The sequence below is a fragment of the Stegodyphus dumicola genome, chromosome 3 (genome assembly GCF_044657685.1).
Source record: "Stegodyphus dumicola isolate Sdum_Otavi_A_Nest chromosome 3, ASM4465768v1".
In the NCBI taxonomy this organism is placed as follows: domain Eukaryota; kingdom Metazoa; phylum Arthropoda; class Arachnida; order Araneae; family Eresidae; genus Stegodyphus; species Stegodyphus dumicola.
In genome coordinates, this window is record NC_140770.1 from 263,941,760 (window position 1) to 263,962,127 (window position 20,368).

The window sequence follows — 20,368 nt, forward strand, 5'->3', positions numbered from 1 at the left end:
TGTTTTGTTGAATTGAATCCTATTAATTTTAAATTAGAGTAGCTTTGTTTTCTCTCTTCTTTGCGATTGGCAGTCGTCATAAGTCCAGCGTATCTTATGGAATTTATCTTAATAATTAAATCTTTAGAGTTCATTAATGTTTACGTTAATATATGCGTGATCCAGCCGTGGAAGCTTATCTTGACAGCAAAAGTTGGTGCAAAAGACGAAATATTTATTTATCTTGATTTAAAACGAATGAAATATGTTTATTTTCATTCTAACTATTCCTCTTTTTATCTTGCTGGTATCTTAAGAGAATGTCCAGAGAGAATAAAATTTTAGAGTTTATTTTGTTTTTCAGTATACGAGCACAACAAATGGTTTGCAACATAAATGTTAATTCAAATACAATTTACAGTTTCGAGCAGTGCTTCCAATAATATATATATATGTCACTCGAGTCGAATAGTTATCATAAAGTCACACAATGTGCTACTAGAAACACAAATGTTGTATGCCATTATTATTTTATTTCTCTTCTCTTAATTGAATCAATCAATGTATCTATTGACAAAGCATATTTACAATTCAGGCTCTATGTCTTTCATGTATTGTTTCAGCATTCGACATTCACTGTTCAGCGTTCATATTTCCATAGATGTGCAAATCGTCTGTCAAACACTGCTAATAATATAAATGAATTGCTACATTGTTGTTCGTGGTTTAAACTGAAGTTAAAGTTCAATGGCTACATTCTTCATTCCGATTTATTTCGTTCTCATTCGTTAATGTTTCTGTGAAACAGCCATTTAGTTTCAAAACATTACAATTCCAATACGAAAAAATATTCCACTTATTCATATTACTCATTTAGTTTATTTTTTAATGCGAACGATGACCACAAAATAAAAAGGTATGTTAAAAGAAAAGATAGAAAGATTTGAAGTAAAAAGGAAGAGTAGTTGAAGTAAAAAAAAGTATGTTAAATGATTTGTAAAAACAAAATTGTAAAAAAGAATATATTTGACATAAAGAAAACATGAGAAAGACGTTGGCGTAAAAGAAGTATGTTAAAAGAAAGGGGTAAAAGATTCACAACAATCAGAAAGAAAAACAGTTTTCATGGCTCTTGTAAAAGTTCTTCTTTTACACTCATGTCCATAAATTAAGGATTAATTCGGAGTCATGCGGAAATCAAATTCTAAAATAAATATATCACCTGTGAAATCACTACACACATCTTCAAGAATCATAGGCAAATTTCAGGAATTAACCAGATGACACCGATGGTACGTCACAATAACGAGAGTGTAAGAGAGTGATATATAAGGAATACAGGCAAAGAAGTAAAATTGTTCGCAGGCGCTTTATAAGCATTTCAGTGCAATAACCGAAAGTTATGACACAAAGGATGCATATGGATGATTTTTTACGTGGTAGAAGCATCGGCCGTCTGGAATGTGGGCGTACCCAACTGGAAGTATCAGACGAACTTGGAATTGCCCAGGGTGTCATCTCCAGGCTTTGGCAACGATTCCAAGATGATGGTAATGAGAATAGACATTACAGCACAGGTCGCCCCAGAGTTACAACGCCGAATGAGGATCGGTATTTGGCAGTTACTGCCAAAAGAAACTTTCGGAGCACAGCCTTAGACCTGTCTCGCCCGCTCTCTTCAGCCACTGGTACGACAATTTCAAGGCAGACCGTGTACAGACGCTTAGAGCAGATTGGTCTATATGATCGTAGACCTGTCAGATGCGTTCCACTTACTGCAACTCACTGTCGCCTGCGGTTAGCCTGGAGTAGAGAGCATGCATTGTGGACACCGCAACAGTGGACTTGTGTGATGTTTTCCGACGAGTCCAGGTTTAGCTTGCAGTCTGATTCTCGCCGGACTTTCATATGGAGAGCTCCAGGTACCCGTTACCACCAAGAAAACATCATTGAACGACACCGTTACGGTGGTGCAGGAATGCTCGTTTAGGGTGGAATTATTCTAGGTTCCAGAACTGACCTGCATCTTCATATTGGAATCATGACAATCCAACTCTATCGGGACGTCATTCTGGAACATGTACGTTTGTTTCGGGGCGCCATGGGCGTACAATTTGTGTTTATAGATGACAACGCCCGTCCTCACCGTGCAAACATTGCCTTCAATCGGAGGATATCACCTGTATGGACTGGCCAGCATTCTCACCGGACTTGAATCCAGTAGAGCACGTGTGGGACATGCTTGGCCGACGAGATGCAGCCCGTCAACCTCCTCCTACATGTCTACCGGAATTTCGGAGAGCATTGTTTTTTGAGCGGTGTAATATCTCCCAAGATCAGATCGACAATTTGATACTCAGTATGCCTAGGCGTTGTACAGACTGTATTGCATCGTCTGGGAGACATGCAATGTATTAACAATCATACCAACCATGTAATATTGGTTTTTTGTAAATAGGTTTTTCTTGTAATTTCTCCAGGGAGAAAAAATCGCTAATTTTTTTAATAATATCAAACATATAGCATCTTTTTTTGCTCTTTACCTTTTGTTTAATAAATAAGCTTTACAAATAAGTCAAATTTGTTTTGCTTCTAACTCTTCCTTTGCCTGATTTTGCATTATCTTTAATTTCTGGACATGAGTGTAGATAATAACTAAAATGAAAGCAAATCAAAATGCCTCCCAAAAGCACGTAGAACAGGAGTTTTTTAACTAGGAGGAGATTCCACTTAGGCGAATTTCTTAGAATTAATTACAATATTTACGAATTTCTAATTTTAGTTTCCACCCTGTTCTACTTTCCTGTTTAAGGTTTTAAGGTTTGGAAGTTTAGAATAACTCTCACATCATAATAAAAAACTGATGATGTATGCACCACATGACTTCCTTATACGGAATATTAAATTATACCTTTTTTTTTTTTTTGTTTTGTTTTGCATTTCATTTAAACTTATTGGATTGAATTAAATCTACTTCGCCGACAGCGCAATAGAATAAATGTCAAAGTAGGAACTATCTATAATAGCATACGATATTTATCATCATTTGTCGCAGTCAGTGTTCCTTCACTGCTCCAAAACTGCAAATATTCATAAATCTTATGCTTATTACTCGACACAGCTTTGCTCGTATTTGTCTGAGATAAATTTTCATGCTAATATAGTAATGTTTTATATCTAGGAGTCTGGAATTATCTTTTTTCCCTAGCATAGTTACATGGAATCTGTTACTCTTCTGGTGTGATCTGTGATCATTACATAAAATTTTCCAACAAGTATCATCCACTTTAAGAAAGCTTCCACTTCCTTCAAGCAATTTCAGTGTTACTGAATTATTTTATTACCATTCTCAGTTTAGCCGATCTTTTGGGATGGTGGTAGGGAAACTGGCTGTCATAATCTGAATCCTGGGTTCTAATCCAGGAACAGGCACGGTTGTTTGTGAGTAAATAATGTCTTTGAGGTATGTATGCAATGATAATGCTGTCAAACCGTTATGCTTTCTCGAGATCCTTAGCTTGATACTTTTCTCCAACAAATTGGGAATAGGGCTACTCTCTTTGTCGTCGATGCAACTCATTCATCCTCTGCGGTGCACTTTGGGCAACGTACGCGTTGATGAAATAGTTAAGTGACTGATGAGTTTGGCCATTATAGACGAATGTACTCTGCTGAATGTCTTCGGCAACTTGAAACAACCGTTCTCGTCTTAGGAAATTAATGCAAACATAATTCTCGTTTTGATAAAAAAAAAAAGGCAAAAATATCATTCGGCGTTAGTTACTTTTATGCAGTAATTTGAGATAAAGACAAATATAAAAAATCTGATGTGTACACCACATGACTTCCTTGTACAGAATATTAAATTATACGCATTTTTCTTGCATTTCCTTTAAACTTATTGGATTGAATTAAATCTACTTCGTCGATAGCACATAAACCACGATAGAATAAATGCACTCTTTAAAATTCACTATTTGCTTACCATAGCAACACTCTGGCGCTAGATTCACTTAACAGTGTTATATTTCGTCCATATTATAACTCAGAATGCACAAAATTTACATCATTTCAAGAATTATTTAATCGTTGCCACATTTTCTGTGCGAATACTATAAATCTAAAACGATGTGCAAAAGAAATTAAGCAGACAAAACAAAAATGAAAGTTTTTCACAGACGATTCAGTATTTCTCATTCAATTATTTCAGTTCTCACTTCGCGACAAAGCAAAAATACATTAAAACTCAAGATATCTGTATTGAAAATTGTGACGTAAATTTTAAACACTTATTTCCTCGAATAAATTCCAGAATGGATTAAGCATGATTTAATTCGCAATAATAAAAGAAGGCGTTATCTTTGTTATTGCGAAGCTTACTTTCTCTAGATTGGCAACAAATCTGCTATTCTGCTGTTTCAAATGTAAACAAGCAATGGCCGCCATGGAAAAAATTATTAGGCTTAGCGGCACTTAAACAACTTTTAAATTGTTGATAATTCTAAAAATATTGCAGACAGATTTACTAAAGGCATAAAACCTTAACTGGAAGATAAGAACACCATAATTCAATAATTTTTAAATCAAAATTGCACAATTTACAAACATATAAGAATAAAGAAACTGAGATCACTGAGCCGAGTTACAGAGTGGGGCTAAAGTTCAGAATCGCCCACTTATTTGTTTGGCGTTTTTTTGGCCCTTTTTACAAGAGTAAGAAGAATTGGATTTTTGTCAGTTTTCTTTAAGTGAAAATAGATCGATGTGTACATGGATAAAGTCAAGAGTGTGCGCAATGCCATTTTTCTGCAATTCTATGATGTTTTTTTAAGTAAAAATAGGTCGACGTGTACATGGATAGCGAGTATATGCAATTCTTAAAAACGCGCCAAGCAGTGGGCGATTCTGCACTTTTCCCCAGAGTGGATATATATATACTATATATATATATATATAGACTTTTGATGAGGCCGATTGCAACCAAAATACGAGGTGCACATCTACATGTTATAGCAGTCCTATATACGAAATTTCAACGTTCTTAGCCTATTCGTTTTTGAGTTATGCGAGATACATATGTACGTACGAATGCACAGACGCCACGAAAAATTCTCTTCAGAATTCATTTTAAATTAGTTTTACAATTTTTTTAAGGGGAAAATAGTCCTTTATCCTGTCCTTATGTACAGATGTCACGCAAAAAACATCTTTAAATTGCATTCGATAGCGGTTAAAATGGATATTTGCGCTGAAAAATGATGCCTGAAACTTTTCGCAATTACAATACTTTCTTTTTTCTTCGTGCAAGGAAGTAAAAAGGATTAAATTTGGTAGTTAATGATTGCTTTCTAAGTAAAAAATTAATAAAGTACTTTGGAATTTTATTTTCTATTAATATATTGACTAAAAGTAGTGTCTTTTCTTGAAGATAAATAACTTGTATACAAATATGTTTTATTCTAAAATTTTGCTTTTGATTTGTGTTTTTAATATTTTCTTAAAAATGTTAGAATCTCAATCAATTAATTTTACTGTGTTAAAATTGAAATCTTTTCTTTTGTCACACAATTTAATATTTTGTAATCAAAAATATATAAATATAAATAGCTGATTTCCTTGGTATTACTTTTATTGAGAGTCAAGTATGGTGGGCAAATACTGTGGGCTTCAATGTTTTCAAAATTATTTGTAGCAATAATATCATCAATATACCTAAAATATTAGCAAAGTAATTTTTATCAACTTTATTAAGTGAGTTTCGGTACTGAACTTCTTTAGAGAAAAAATAAAGGTTGCGGATTTGTGTTTAAGAAGATTATCCCACTGGAATTCCGTTTATTTGTCGAAATACAGTTTCTATAAACTTAATCAAATTATGAAGCAGAGAACAATTAAGGAAAAATTTTCAGTCGGTCTACTGTAATTACAGCTAGCACTTCAGGAGAAAGCGAAGGAAGAGTTAAAAGAATATTGTAAATTTCTGTTAATGGAAGAGAGGTGTATAAATGTTCAAAATCGTAATTGTCGATTTCTTTTACTTCAACATTTTTAAGTGCAGAAAGAACAGGAATTCCTTTTAATAATCTAATTGTAAGACGTTCATTATTAACTGATGAAAAATAATGTAACACACAATATTTACCCTCATTATTTATCCGTTATTTACAAGTATTATTTATCTGGGGGAAGAACGCTTTCATGGTGTCTTTATGGTAACAAAAACTGTATTCACGTTACATATAGGGAGAAACCCCGAAAAAACCCCGTTAACCTGAGATGAAACACAGGTCGAATTACCATCGTTCAGCTGTTTTAATATTTTTCAAAACAAAGAAAATTATTCATCACAGAATTAAGCGCTGAGTTAAATTGCTTCTCATGAGATACGCTGAGTTAATGAGATACTCTGAGTTCTCATGAGATACGCTTTATACGCTGAGTTAAATTGCTTCTCATGAGATACCAAGAATACACCTTATATATTTTACAGGTTGTGCTTATATTTTACAATGAAGGTTATGCATGCCTAGTCGTAATGGGCACGTAATTTATCTTGCAACGTTACTTTTGTACTAAAGAATTCGCACACAGTGATTATGCTCCTCGAAGTATTGGGATCATTTCAATATTACTAGATCAGTAGTATTATTATTGTTTTGTCCATATTTCGACAGATAATAGAATTCCCTGCTGGGAAGGTACACAATTCCGTTTGGTTCACTTCCACGCCTGGAAGCCATAACAGCAGTGTACTCACTCACTCACTAATAATTTAAAATATTGAAGTATGTTAAATTTCGAAAGACTCGAAGTACGTTTTTCCACTCAGTTTAAACTATGATAGCGCAATCATATGAGCAATTAAAGTATTAGTTTTAATGAGGAACCATTTCAAGTTTAAGATGAATCTATGTAAACATCTCAAAAGCGCGTAACTGTTTTGGAAAGCAAATGAGGTCTGGAGAAATTCAGCTGTAACGTTAAACGTAAGCAATCAAATTTTAAAAGTTATCACCTTTCTTAGTAAAATATGAAGAAATAAATTTTAAACTTTCCAAACATGCACATAATTTAAGTAGTTTCTAACCAGATTATGCCTTTGATAATCTGCTAAAATTTTATGTAATTTAGGATTGTAGGTAGAGAAGGAGGAGAAGGTTATTTTCAAATTTGTCTTTGCAATATAAAAACTTATTTTTCCTTTGTACTCATTAATGCATTAAACTTAAATGTTCGCATTCTTATTCAAATTTATATATATATTATTTATATATATATATATATATATATATATATATAGGTAATGAAGCATATTTAGATATAACGACGTAGAAGAAACATTCATAGCATATATAAGCAGAATGTTGATCCACAATGAAGAGCAAACTGGGCAGCCGGTATTTTCTTACATTGTTATCAAATAAACTTAAAAACAATGATCCTGTAGAAATATTGATAACGTAGATGTAGAAATATTGCCCTTTCACAAATGTTGAAGATTTTGATCCATTATAAAAAGCAAACTTGGCAACCGAGGCAAATAAAATATTCATCTTTATTTCAGTGTACATGTTTCAGGTACAAATACTTAATAATGGCACTCTAATTCGACTAATGGCACTCTAATTCGGGCCTATTTCGAAACGTCTACATTTTAGGCCGAAATGCAGAAAGCAAAGGTCTTGCGTTCAGGATGAAATCTTAATTCAGAATGAGTTAGTTTCGGTTCTCAGTGCATTTGACTGGGTAATTAATAGTCCTCTAAAATTATTATCGGCTGTTTGAGTTTCAGTTCCATTTACATCACTAGCGTTCTATAAGAGTCATATGACATGGATTAGTCTCGAAATGCCGCAGTGCAGAAAAAGGTAGTACTGTTTTTATAATGGAGAGGGGAAATATTGAAATTAAAATTTAGCATCAAGGGACTACTGCTAGTTTAAATTATATTCTTATCTTTCTTACATACACACACAATATGCACAAAGTCCGAAATCCGGACTCGTCGGGACTTCGGTGATTCCGGATTTGGGAATTTTCCGGATATTAGATCATTAATTTAAATCTAGTCAGGTGGCATGCAGAATTCATAAAATTAAAAATACGAAATCGTGATTTATGAAATAATGAAGTATTTATGATCTAAAGGGTATCAAAATTTACAAAAAAATGCTTTATTTGTTTACCTTATTAAAAATTTCTTTCAATGCAAGTTTTTTGTTATAATACTTTCTCTTTAGTTCTATAGACAGACATAATCTCTTGTTCAGTTACATTGTTGAAGGTCCTATAACTGCTGTTTCGAGAATTCCGACTAACTTGTCAATCGAAATTTTCTCATTTTCAGTAACTTCTCCACTTTCTTCACTATCAGTAGCGGTATTTCCTGCATCTAGAACCATACTAAAAATTTCGTCATTTATTAATTGATTGATGATTGAGAGTTGTTTAGTTATTTAATATACTTATGTCTATTTCTTGCACATGCTTAAGGCTTATCAGAGTTCCGAATAAATAAATTCTCACGTATACTTATTGAAGCCCGGCGATAGATATCTTACTGCCTGATGCAGTCTCTGTGGGTCCTAAACTCTGCGACTCGGTGCGGCCATACGAGCCCTGGCGCTGATTCTGGGTTTATGAGAATAACAAATCAGTTATTCTTAAATCAAATAGCCCTAAGTGTAATCTTTGGGTCTATGAGTATCATCAACAAAATCTATTTTAGCATATGGAAAGAAATGTTTGGTAAATGTTTCCTCATCAACATTGTTTAGCGCATTTAACTTAAATTTTAATCATTGCCAAGTGTAATGTCACCATAAAAGGTTACAATACTCCTTTATTATTCAATTACTAACATAAAAAGAATTGTTTAGGCATCGCCACATGAGTCATTACTCAAGGTGTCATGTTTTGATAAACATACGGTGATGAAAGGAAAGTATAATAAATAATGATTCCCCAGGCTGTTGTCAGATCAACGATGTATCTATGTGGAATGCTTCGGTTTGAGATGTGTGCCAAGCAGATACGCAGCAAGAAAGCCAAATTACAGATCGTATAAATTTATGCTAAAAAGATTGTTTCTTAAATAACGAGGTATTTTATTTAGTGTCGGAAGTGAAATTGAGAATCGGGACTTTACAGATGTTTTATTATGCGCGGAGGGTTGAATCAAATGCGCATGCGTAAAGTCTATGAGAAAAAACGTTGTTGGTGGTTTTGAGGTCCGTATTTTAGATCATTCCGGATAATGGACGTCCGGATTTCCGACTTTGTACTGTATATATATATATATTTAACCTGGCAATATTTAGGTATATTTATAACACTAATTCATATAATTCTTTAACTGTAGCAAAATTTGATGGGCCAAATTCTTTGAAAATACTTTTTTTAGCTTTAAAAGATAAATAAGTTGTTTTGAGCTTAAGAATAAAGATTCTACCCACATCCCTATAATTTCACTAATCTGTTCTAACGCTTTCATAATCTGGTAAAGGTATCGCTTAAAAAAATCAAGATTTCAGAGAAAGTTTTCATTTAATTAGCGCTACAAAATCGCTTAACATTTCTGAAACCCAAATTTGATGGATTATTTTACCTATTTTATAAGAGTCATTTAAATAAAAGAGTGCCGTATTGTAAACTCTTCTTGATATCAAGATATTCAGAATTATTCTACATAATTATGAAGGCACATACTCATCTGAACAACTAAGCGCGTGGATTGTTTCTCTAGAAAACTCTATGTGAACTATATCTTGAAATTATATGAACTGACTTGAAGTGGATTCCACGCGCGTATTCCTGTAAGATTTCATAAAGAAGAAGCAACACATTTATTCAACGTTCTAAGCGAATCATGAAGTAGCGGCTGATCTTAGTTAAGTTCACAAATCGACCCAATCTGATCATCGGTAATTTTCAGAATGGTCTTAGAGGATACACTTTACAGCAAATTTATCTTCTTTCAAGAAACCGTTTATGTCCTTTATGTCCATCTTTCGTTATGTCCAGTCTTTCGTATATTCTCACCGACTGTTCTTCTTTAGATTACAAGAAATGCATAACCTGCCCTATTTCCTGTTTTATAATCTCAGTTATTTGAAACGTCAATTTTTTTTCTATTCCTTGAGCTTTTCGATCCCAAACACCACAACTGCCTTCCCTATCTCCGCATTTTTTATTTCACGACTTTAATGCTAGCCGCTCCAAAACAATCAGTAGGTTTCTTCATAACCGACTAATTAAACATTACAACATTCTGAGTTTCCAAGATTATAGTAAGATTTGGTATCTTTGAAGAATGGCTTCTACGTCTATTGAGCTTCTTTAAGGATGGATGGGTTTGAAAAAGCTATATTCTTTTCCCGAAAGCATGGAGACTGATATGAAATAATCGTTAAAATTGAAAATTAGGATTCTTGCAAACTTTTGCTGTTTTCATCTAATGGGAAGTTATTCTATAACAATAAAGAGATGAAGTTTGCAGAAGTACCAAATTTATTATTCTTTTAGGTCACTGTTTTGCCGATTGTCAGGCCTGAAACTACCACATTGCGAGCAGTAATCTTTTTCCCCAAGACTGAGAAGAGACATTTTAACAGATTTATCAATCGTATTTCATTAACATATTCAAATCTGGGAAATTGAGAAAACAACTGACTTCATATTACTACCAAAATGTCTTAGCTTAACAACTCAAACGTAATCTTGGCAAGCCAATAATTCTCTCTGAAACATGCAAACAAAATTTAGTTATTGTTCATTTGTATATTTTCTTGTTTAGATTCTCATGTTGCTCTGATTCTTCCACCAAATGACGCCATATTTTCTTTCGATACCCTCTTATAAGCTTATTCTTACCCCCTTATTCTTATTTTGGCAACCATCGCTTTAACCACAAAATAGCGTAAAATTTAGCTTTATAAAAATATCATATTTGACCCAAATATAAGAGAACACTGATATATTGAAGTTATTTTACAAGAAAAAGAAAGAGTAATATGTAAGACTGCCTTTTGTGTAACAGCTAAGTGTGTTGAAAATATTCTTTACAAAACATAATCAAATAACCATTACAGGTGCTATGCAATATTGAGTGTACTAGGCAAATACAGGCTATTTCAACAAATCGGTTACAAACTTTTCAGGAGAAATAGAATAATCATATACGATGAAAAATCACATAGCAATGCATGGCCAAAAAGGCTTTCTTTGCGCAGTAGTGAAAACACAAAACACAAGAAAGGAAGAACATGAACAGCGCGAGGAAACATAGTTATTATGCTTAGAATAACAGAAATCAAAAAATAAGAATAAAATAGGCAATGATTGTCATCAAAGAAGGTATTCGGAATTACGACGGGCATGTCCCAGACTTCTCCAGCGTCTGCCAAGATGCTGTAACTAGTTCTTCAGCACTTCTAACCGGGGTTTCGTACGCTAGCGTCTTGACTTATCCCCAGTGGAAGTAGGGTCTGGCGATCTTGCTGGCCAATGTACCGGACCACCTCTGCCGATCCAATGTTGAGGATACGTTTCGAATACCTTCTTTCACGATGGTTGTCTTTTTTACGACAGAATAATTCAGTATTCCAGGCTGACGCAATTGCGATTCGCAAAGCTATCGAGTTAACAAGCCCCCAAGTAGGATCCACTATCAATATTCTTACAGACAGCCTGTCGGTCGTATATGCCTTACGAAACCACACACATCCTTCTCCCATCACAGCGGATATTCAAGAGATGCTGAAGCAACGTTCGTCGACAACGAATACCCTCATTTCACGGATAAAGGTGCATGCTAGCATTCAAGGTAATGAGGAAGCAGACAGGCTAGCAAATAAGCAGCTCACAATATCGATGCTCAAAGCGGTTATAACCGAACTCCCGTGGTCTTCCCTTACAAAAGTGACAAGGACAGCAGCTCAGCACCAGTGGCAATGGGAGTGGGACACTAACCCAAAAAAGCAGAAGGTTCTATGAACATTACCACAAAGTTTCGCCCGACCATCTTGAGTTCCTACCTCCACAAATAACCAGATTTGTGACGGCGCACGGGCCTATTACTACGAACGAAGAATTGCAAATACCGATAGATGTGTCTGTCGAGGCATGGGTAAACCAAACCATTACTTGACCCAATGCCCTCTAACCGCACAGTGGCATGTGCAGCTTCCGGAACAGGCAGTTTCTCATAAGCGTTATCTAATCAAACAACCAGCATTTCGCATCAAAATATGCAAGGTAATGTAGAAACTGGAGGAATTGGGAAGAGACTTGTGCAGTCCGGAATAGATCCCCAAAAAACAGTGAACTTCCAAAGCAAGCTAGTACTTAAGCATCTCATGAACCCCTACAGCCCCTCCTTCTCTCTCTCTCTCTTTTTTTCTTGTAGTTTTAGTAGAGATCAGCATTGCGTATTATTTGTATTAATTTATTGGAATGTATTGTATGTAATGAAACTTACATATATTATGAACAATGAAAAAATTATTATGAACTATGTAAGCATGTATTATGAAACAGGATCAATGTATGCCTTTGTGGGGCTCATGAGGTGTTACGCCGGAGAGTTGCGGAGTCTGGACTAGATCCGGATACTAAGTAAGTCTCATGGGTGTTCAGACTCTGCTCTCAACTGTCAACTTTTTTTTCTTCTTTTTTTAATTATTTCGTGGTTTCCGCAGCACTAAGCATAACAAACATATATTCTCATTCTGTTTCGTATCTTTCCTTTCATGTGTTTTGTGTCGTTAGTACTACTCCAGGAAAGTGTTTCCGACCATGCAATTGCTATGTGTTTTTCCACCGTCTAGATGTGCTCTATCTCTCCCGAAAGTTTGTATCCGATTTGCTGAAACACCTTGTATATTTCTTTTTTAATAATAAACTGAAGAATAGCGTAAAATTATTTTCGTATATTTCCTAAATGTTAGTCTTTTATAAAAAAAATGGAATAGTTCTCAGAAAGGCATTTTAATGGAAAAGAAACCAGCCGCCTTCTGTTTGGGCTAAATCTGCTACTTAGAATTTTATTCCAAATACGTAATTAAAATTCATATGTAAATGATTTTATTGGAAGCAGTTTACCCCTGCATATTAATTAATGTCTAAATGGATTAGCTCTAAAAATATTTCTTAAATTTAATAATTTATTCTTATATATTTTATTACGTGAAAACAGATAAAAAATAATAGTTTAAATTGCATGTAAAACATTTCAAAGCATGAGGGTATCAAATAATCTTGTAAAAATTTATCTGGTTCGTAAATTAACAATACAGATTTCAGTTATGTTAATTAGATATGTCATTTCTAATTTGTGTGTTAACTTAACTTTTTTCTTGAGCAATAACACGTTTAATAAGTGATTCATTTTAAAAGAGTAAGTTCTATTAAGATTTGAAATTTATAATTGTAAATGCTTTGCCAACTCTCTTTGCAACTGAAATTGTACTTTTTTCCTTTAAATCAACAGCCGTAGGAGGAAATAGAAGAATCGTTTCAGGTATATTGGTGTTGTTTGCACTGATAGATGTTGTACTCTTTGTACTCTTCTTTTGTAAAGTGGCTTTACATTTGATCAATAAATATGATGAAGGTCGTTTTACAGTTGCATGATTTGAATATTTATAAAGAATTTGTATTTCTTTTATTACTAAATAAATCCTAAATTTCTGTGTTATTCGGTGCAGCATGTCTAGATCTTTCTGCACTTCTATATGTTTTTGAAATCAATGTTCTCATAGTCATACATTTTTTGCTGTTAATTATTATCTAAAAACGAGTCTCATTACATTATTTACGTATTAAACATAATTTTACAACGTTTATGTCATTTAAAAACCTGCATGATCTGATGTTACTATACTTAGATTTGAACAAGAGTGAGATTCAGCATGGCTAACGCATAAGCAAAAACAATAAAAGCTTCTTCCTCTTCTCTAATTCCATTTCTAGATGAATATTTTCAGGAAACAATTTCATTTCAAATAAATTTATAAATTGATATAGACCAATAAAGTAATAATTCTTTTAATAATTCATTAGCAGACATGAAATTGTCTCGAAACGGTATGCAAAGGCAAAGAAATAATATGGCTGAATTCGAGAGGAAAACAGCGCGTTTGCTGACCAACGACGTTAAGAATATGTATATATATATATTGTTACGAAATGTACAGGCGCGGTGAGATAGCTTTCCCGCAAAGCAGGTTTAGGGTTGCCATCAAAATTTTAAACTTCCATTTACATTTGTTTAATTCTTATCGATAATGTTGTTTCAGTTAAACAGTTATAGCCTCTTGTAATCGCTATATTCATTTTGAATCGCCCTGCATAATAAATTTATTTATTCTCGTATCTATCGGTCCTCGAGACTACCGTTTCACTGCATTGGTCATTTGTAGATCACGTTTTCCGATTAGCGTTGGACTGTTTGAGAAAAAAATTGTTTTTTGGAATGAAATGCGTGTTTATTATTTGCGTTTTTTTCTCTTTCCACTGTAAATCAGGCAACACAGTAATGCAGTAATGCTTCGCACATGAGCCTGAACTCTGCATCCGCGTTATTAGCATCATTTCTGAATTTTATTTTGTTGCTAGTTGCAATAAGTTTATTTATTTATTTATTTATTTTTTGGTTTTCATTAGTTCATTCCTAGTTTCTTTCCTGGGGCTCAAGATAGGTTATTAAGACAGTATTCTTGGAGAAAAAGGATAAAAATGATCAAAAAATGAACTCGAGTTCCACCCAGACTTTATAAAATGCTCAAGCGTTTCCCTCTGCACAGATTGGAGGTGATGCAAATTGTGATAACATTTCATATCTCCGAAAATTATGCTTCCTATTACAGCAAAATTCAATCTAGAAGCAAGAGACAATGTAGGACTTTTTTTCTGAAAAGGAGTTTCTGATGTAAGGTACTTATGTTGAATGTATAAAAATGTTATTTATTTATTTATGACACATTGCTTATTTTTAATGGTTTCCAAGTTCATACGTTTTCTTCGTCCCTTATCCCCCTCTCCCTCCATCCTTCTGAAAAAAGAGCTGATATTTCTTTGTATCTCCACCCCCACCGCCCAATTCCTTGTCATTCTTATATTATATTTTTAAAAACTTTAAAGCTTTCAGATTTTGTATCTGAAAAACATTTGAAAGCCTTCAGACTCTATATTACACTCAAAGGGGCGTTTTTTTATTTACTCACATATACACGTTTTGAGAGTATTTGGACTAACGCTCGTTTGGGCTAAAACTATTTTTAAACAGCATACCTTTAGGATTTCCGAGAGACAGTCTCTCGCGCTCGAGATAAATGTTTAATTCCGTACAGTGTTGCCACTAAAATCGTCGAGAAAAATTCGTTATAGCTTTACAAAATATAAAAGGATAATAAAACAAATACGAAATTCAAAATTTGGGGTTCCATCTACCCATGCTCGAGTGGAGGACTACGTTATTTAAAAATTTGATCGTTCTAGGTACCGTTGTTTCTCGTAGTGCGAGAAACATGCATACATTCATGCAAATTCTTCATTATTTAATTTCTTTAAGTATAATACAGGGCCAAAATATTTGATAGCAACGATTTAAAAAGGGATTCAACGCTTTTAGTGATCCAACGCAAAACGGCGTTTCGAGATTAATAGCTCTTCTGGGCTCTTTGTAAAACGTTCGAGATTAACATAACGTGTGTAATTGAAAATTGGTCTTTTATGCGTTTGCAGGCACGAATTTCCCTCTTGTTCTAAACATTTCGTTACTTAAAATGTTGACTGATTTTTTCCCCGTATTGAATGTTTTTGTTCTATTTGTATTGCATTTTGTTAGTACTGATACTTAAAGGAATCACATTAAACATTAGAAAGCAAGCGATTACTTCAACCTGACTGCATTCCTAATAACTTATGAAAAATTGTTTTTCAATTTACACTATAATTTTTTTCAACAAGATTGAAAATCAACAAAGAATCGTCCAGTATTGATATCAGATTCATAATTAAACATACTTATGGCATAATAAAAAACAAAGTATACATTCCAAGTTTAGAGAATTAACAGTATATTCAAGCGATGTAATTAATTTCCCCCTAAAGTTAAACATCATTTTATATGCTTGGATTTATCTATTGTTTATAACTTTTACTGTATTCTTTTTTTCAGCACCACACAGTCCCCAAAGGAAGAGATTATCTCTTCGCATGAAAAGCTTCTCTCTGGACAGCCCAGAGTCAAGTGAACATGTCCATAGAAGGCAACACTACCAGCTGGGTCAGTCAACTTCGCACTGCAGCTCACACAGCCAATGTAATGTATTGTAAAACCTCGGAGTATGAAATTCTATGCTTTTTTAAACTGAGATCTTTTTTAGCATAAGCATAATGGGACGCACGGTTTTTTTCCTTAAAGCGCCTTTTTGTAAAAATATCTGAGCAACATGCATGGATTCTTTTAATGAACACCATCCATTTATCGCCAGTGAGTCATTTCTTGAAGTCGCAGCAATTTTAAGACAGATACATCTTTTTCTTTTAGTAAATAGTTTCTTCAATGTGTTGCTAAAATTTCCATGACAAGTTGGGCAATTAATACCAATTAATATGATATTGCTTTGGAACTCAGCAATAAATTATCGGTTCGCTGAGAAGAGATCTTAAATTCGAATTATAGTGCAAGTCTTGAGGTTAAAATGTATACCAAATCTTATAGCAATAGTTCGACACGGTAAAATACACAAATGTTTAAAATTAAGACATAAAAATTACATTAGTTCTCTGCGCAGTTATCGGCAGTGCTATATACAGGGTGGTTATTAACAAAATGTAAATTAACAAAAGACCTTAGGAATAGCAATATGGACTTTAAAAACATAGTTTACGCTGGAAATGAAGCAAAAATCATGGCAAAACAGATCATGGAAAAAATTAATAAAAACCTGATCGCAATTGGAATAGATGACTAACAAAGAACACCCAATATGTTTGCTGCTGGAGACTTTGTTTATTCATGTTGCGTTGTCTTTTATGTTTTCCTTCGTGGCCGATCTAGAAAGGCCATAGGGCAAGCTTGGTCTTGTCAGGAGGGTGGACCACGCCATACCTATCTACCTACCTACAGGGTGGTCATAAAAAAATTTCTCCGATATATGAACTTCTAGCGAACTGTCCGCTCAACCAAAGGAATTCAAATTTCAGATATTGTTAATTAAAAGTACGCGCTCGAGATGGCAACGATTTACAATGCTAGAGCTCTCACAGTTACGGTTACAGTGAAAATATTTCGAAATTTTCAAATGGCAACACCACTTTTTTTTTTCTGCGTAAATTGATCAGCGCATTGAAAAGCCATAAATAACGTTGGAATGATGCTTGTATGACGAAAATTGCCGGCACAAAAAATTACTAAGAAGAGAGCATTATAAAGGACAAATAACAGCACAAGTGAGGAAAGAGAAAAGAAATTTCATTGAAATTACATATTTTCAATGTGCCCACATTTGCAGATGGTAGCGCATTGCCTGCGGAGGATTGTTTACAAAAATGACGAAATTAGCACAGCAGAAGGAATCTGTATAACTTCCGGTTTTACGGCATCTTTTAATTCTGACATTTCTCCTAAATCTGATGTATGCACTTTATTTCAAATAACTCCAGAAATAGAAATTCATCGCTCTGAGGATCGCGATGGCCACGAAATTGTAAAGTTACGGGAGGTGACACTATCTCGAGTGGTGTTGCAGCACATGCCGAACACATGTGGGGACCTGTGGAGGAGCACCATCTTGCATCCATACAGTGTCATTAACGACATGTCGGTGTTCCAAAAAATTCCAATCAATAAAATATTTACAATTTTTTTAATAAAACATTATTCCTTACCTTTATGAACGAAATTTACCGATATATTCAGGAACAAATTTGTTGACATAGGTAATTTTTCAGGCCTATTTGCGACTTAAATTCGAGCCTTTTTCATACTAATTTATATTCAAGCAGCGAAAGGGAACCTGTATGGTTTGGCGATTAATAGGTTTTAGATTGAATAAAATAACATTTCTTCGTTGAATCCGCAGCTGCTCCTTTATCTAGGAAGGAAATTTTTACTCCTCATATCTCGGGGCATTAAATTAGCTAATTAGTGTTCGATAAATATTTACTATCGTGTGAAATTATGTGGAAAGTTAGGAGTTGTTTTTACAAAACTTGACTGCCGTCATAAAATTCTGCACCTTGTTTTCAAAAAAACTGTGCGATGGGAAGTATATTTTGAGTCTATATTTAAAAAACAAACTATAGCCATAATTTTAAAGACGTGTGTGTATACACATGATTATTAAATCATTATACGTAAAAATGATGTACATTTTAATTAGGATTTAAGAAAATATAAACTATAATGAAATATTTGTTATAGCTGCGAAAGCCCTAGTAGTTCAAATATCAAGAATAAGTCTGTAAATGCATTTTTTCCTCCTCTATGAAGGGTTCACAATTTATATATAAAATATCGATTCATAATTACACTTAACATAAAAATAATGTTTTTGAAATTCATTTATCCCAAACTTGGGAAAATTAGAATGAATAGTTTGTTTTGCATAACAGCTGCATCAAACCATTTGTACAGTTTATTGTTTTTTGAAAAGAAAGCGTTTGTTTATGTTCTAAGTCAAATTAAAATGCTGTTTCTCGATAATAATTTTTTCACTTGTTGCTAAATTTATACCAGTGCATTTATTTACCAAAGAAGTAGATGCACTAAGTCTCACCATAGTCTTAACTGCGTTGATTCAAAAAGTGTGACTCCTTTGAAAAGGGCTGCGAAGGAAGTCTGTTCCATTGAGACCATAAGGTGAAGAGTGCAGTATGGTATTCTTTCATGCATTACACACTGAATTTCTACGATAAAGGCATCTTTAATTTGGTTTATCTATTGAACATTCTCTTTAACGTTCATGATAATTTCTTCTGAATAAAATGAATTTATCTAGCCGTATATAGCCCTTCAAAAGGGAAATATTTTAATTACCTCTTACATACTTTTGCAGTTTTATGCACTATAATATTGGTTTCCTTATTATAATCCCGAAAATTTGATATTCCTTATTAAAGATTTCCTTATAAATCCACTTCTCATTCTGTAAGTAGCAAAAGGTTTTATTGTTGAGCTTTTTAACGTAAAAAATATGTCAGCTTTGCATAACAGCTGCATCAATCCATTTGTACAGTTTATTGTTTTTTGAAAAGAAAGCGTTTATTTTATTTATTTGTTAGCTTTATGAATTTAGAGAAGCTAGAAATATAAACAAAGACTTCAAAACTAAAATTTCAATTTACTAATTAGAGTAGGATTTGACTTCACGTACTTTCTTGTAAAATTATGCTTTATTGTTGTAATAAAAAAATTGGGAATGATAATGTAAAACACATTTCAATCTCCTGGCTAATATTTTGATATAACTTCGAATTTATCCCCTCCAACTGCAATGTGCCTATGACAAAGTTTATATTTTTCCTCAATGTTCGAAGCATGTAGTCGTTTTTATAAAATCAGGAATCATCAAGAATTCTCTTTTATTGTACCAATAGTCTCAAAACGGTGATCACGCAATGGCAATTTTAACCGTAGATGTAAGAAAAAGGTCACAAAATGTCCTATCAAATGAAGACGGAGCTTGTGAAGTTTTTATTCAACTTAAGGCTTAACATTCACCAACGAGAGTAATGTAAGCGTAGTGGTGCTTACATTACTCTCGTTGGCCAAGTACAACGAGAGTAATGTAAGCTCCATCGGTTAATTTGTCACATTTAGGTTCTATTTAGCAAACTGCTTCAAACATACTCAAAGAATAGTCATTGCTAACAGGTGGTGCGGTTGAAAGAAATACACAACACCACGTAGTTTGGAGACAGTCAACATGTGTTTTTTGGCAGGTTGCAGGGAAGTACTGTCGCCGCAGTAGAAACCCTGCATAATCACGTTCGTAGCAAAGCATCTTCACCCTTAATAATACGCTAAAAGAAAAACTCGAAAATACAGCTTCTCCTGGGCTGCTTGAACACGCTGTTATTTTTTGAAAAAAAATCAATATTTTTAACACTTCGAGAAGCGATATAGCAAGCTCAATTCATCTTTCGGAATTTCTTGGAAGAATACAAATGATAAAGGTACTTGGCCAATAATACCCTTAATTGTAAAAGGAACAGTTGCTGAGTTCTATACTTCTCATTTGATGAACATGTTATTCTTTACTTGAAGCGGAATCTAATAGAATTTGCTTCATCTTTGACTCATTCTCTGTCTTCCTTAAGAAACTTATACTATTCGAAATTTTTTGTTTTGATAACGAGGTATCCTCAAAAGCTCTATGCA

At 33.7% G+C, this 20,368-nt stretch overlaps 1 protein-coding gene across 4 annotated transcripts in view; it reads left to right on the plus strand.

Annotated features, from left to right (window-relative positions):
• Nucleotides 1-20,368, plus strand: part of Stacl (SH3 and cysteine-rich domain-containing protein) — a 512,710-nt gene that overhangs the window by 458,387 nt on the left and 33,955 nt on the right. For 2 of the 4 annotated variants that reach the window (XM_085814081.1, XM_085814082.1), the window contains one exon: nucleotides 16,160-16,303. The exons of 1 other annotated variant lie outside the window; for it this stretch is intronic. In XM_085814081.1, the coding sequence (XP_085670207.1) occupies nucleotides 16,160-16,303 (144 nt within the window). Of the gene's footprint in view, nucleotides 1-13,468; nucleotides 13,499-16,159; nucleotides 16,304-20,368 lie in introns of all 4 variants that reach the window. One more of the 4 variants, XM_085814079.1, reaches the window with a different exon arrangement.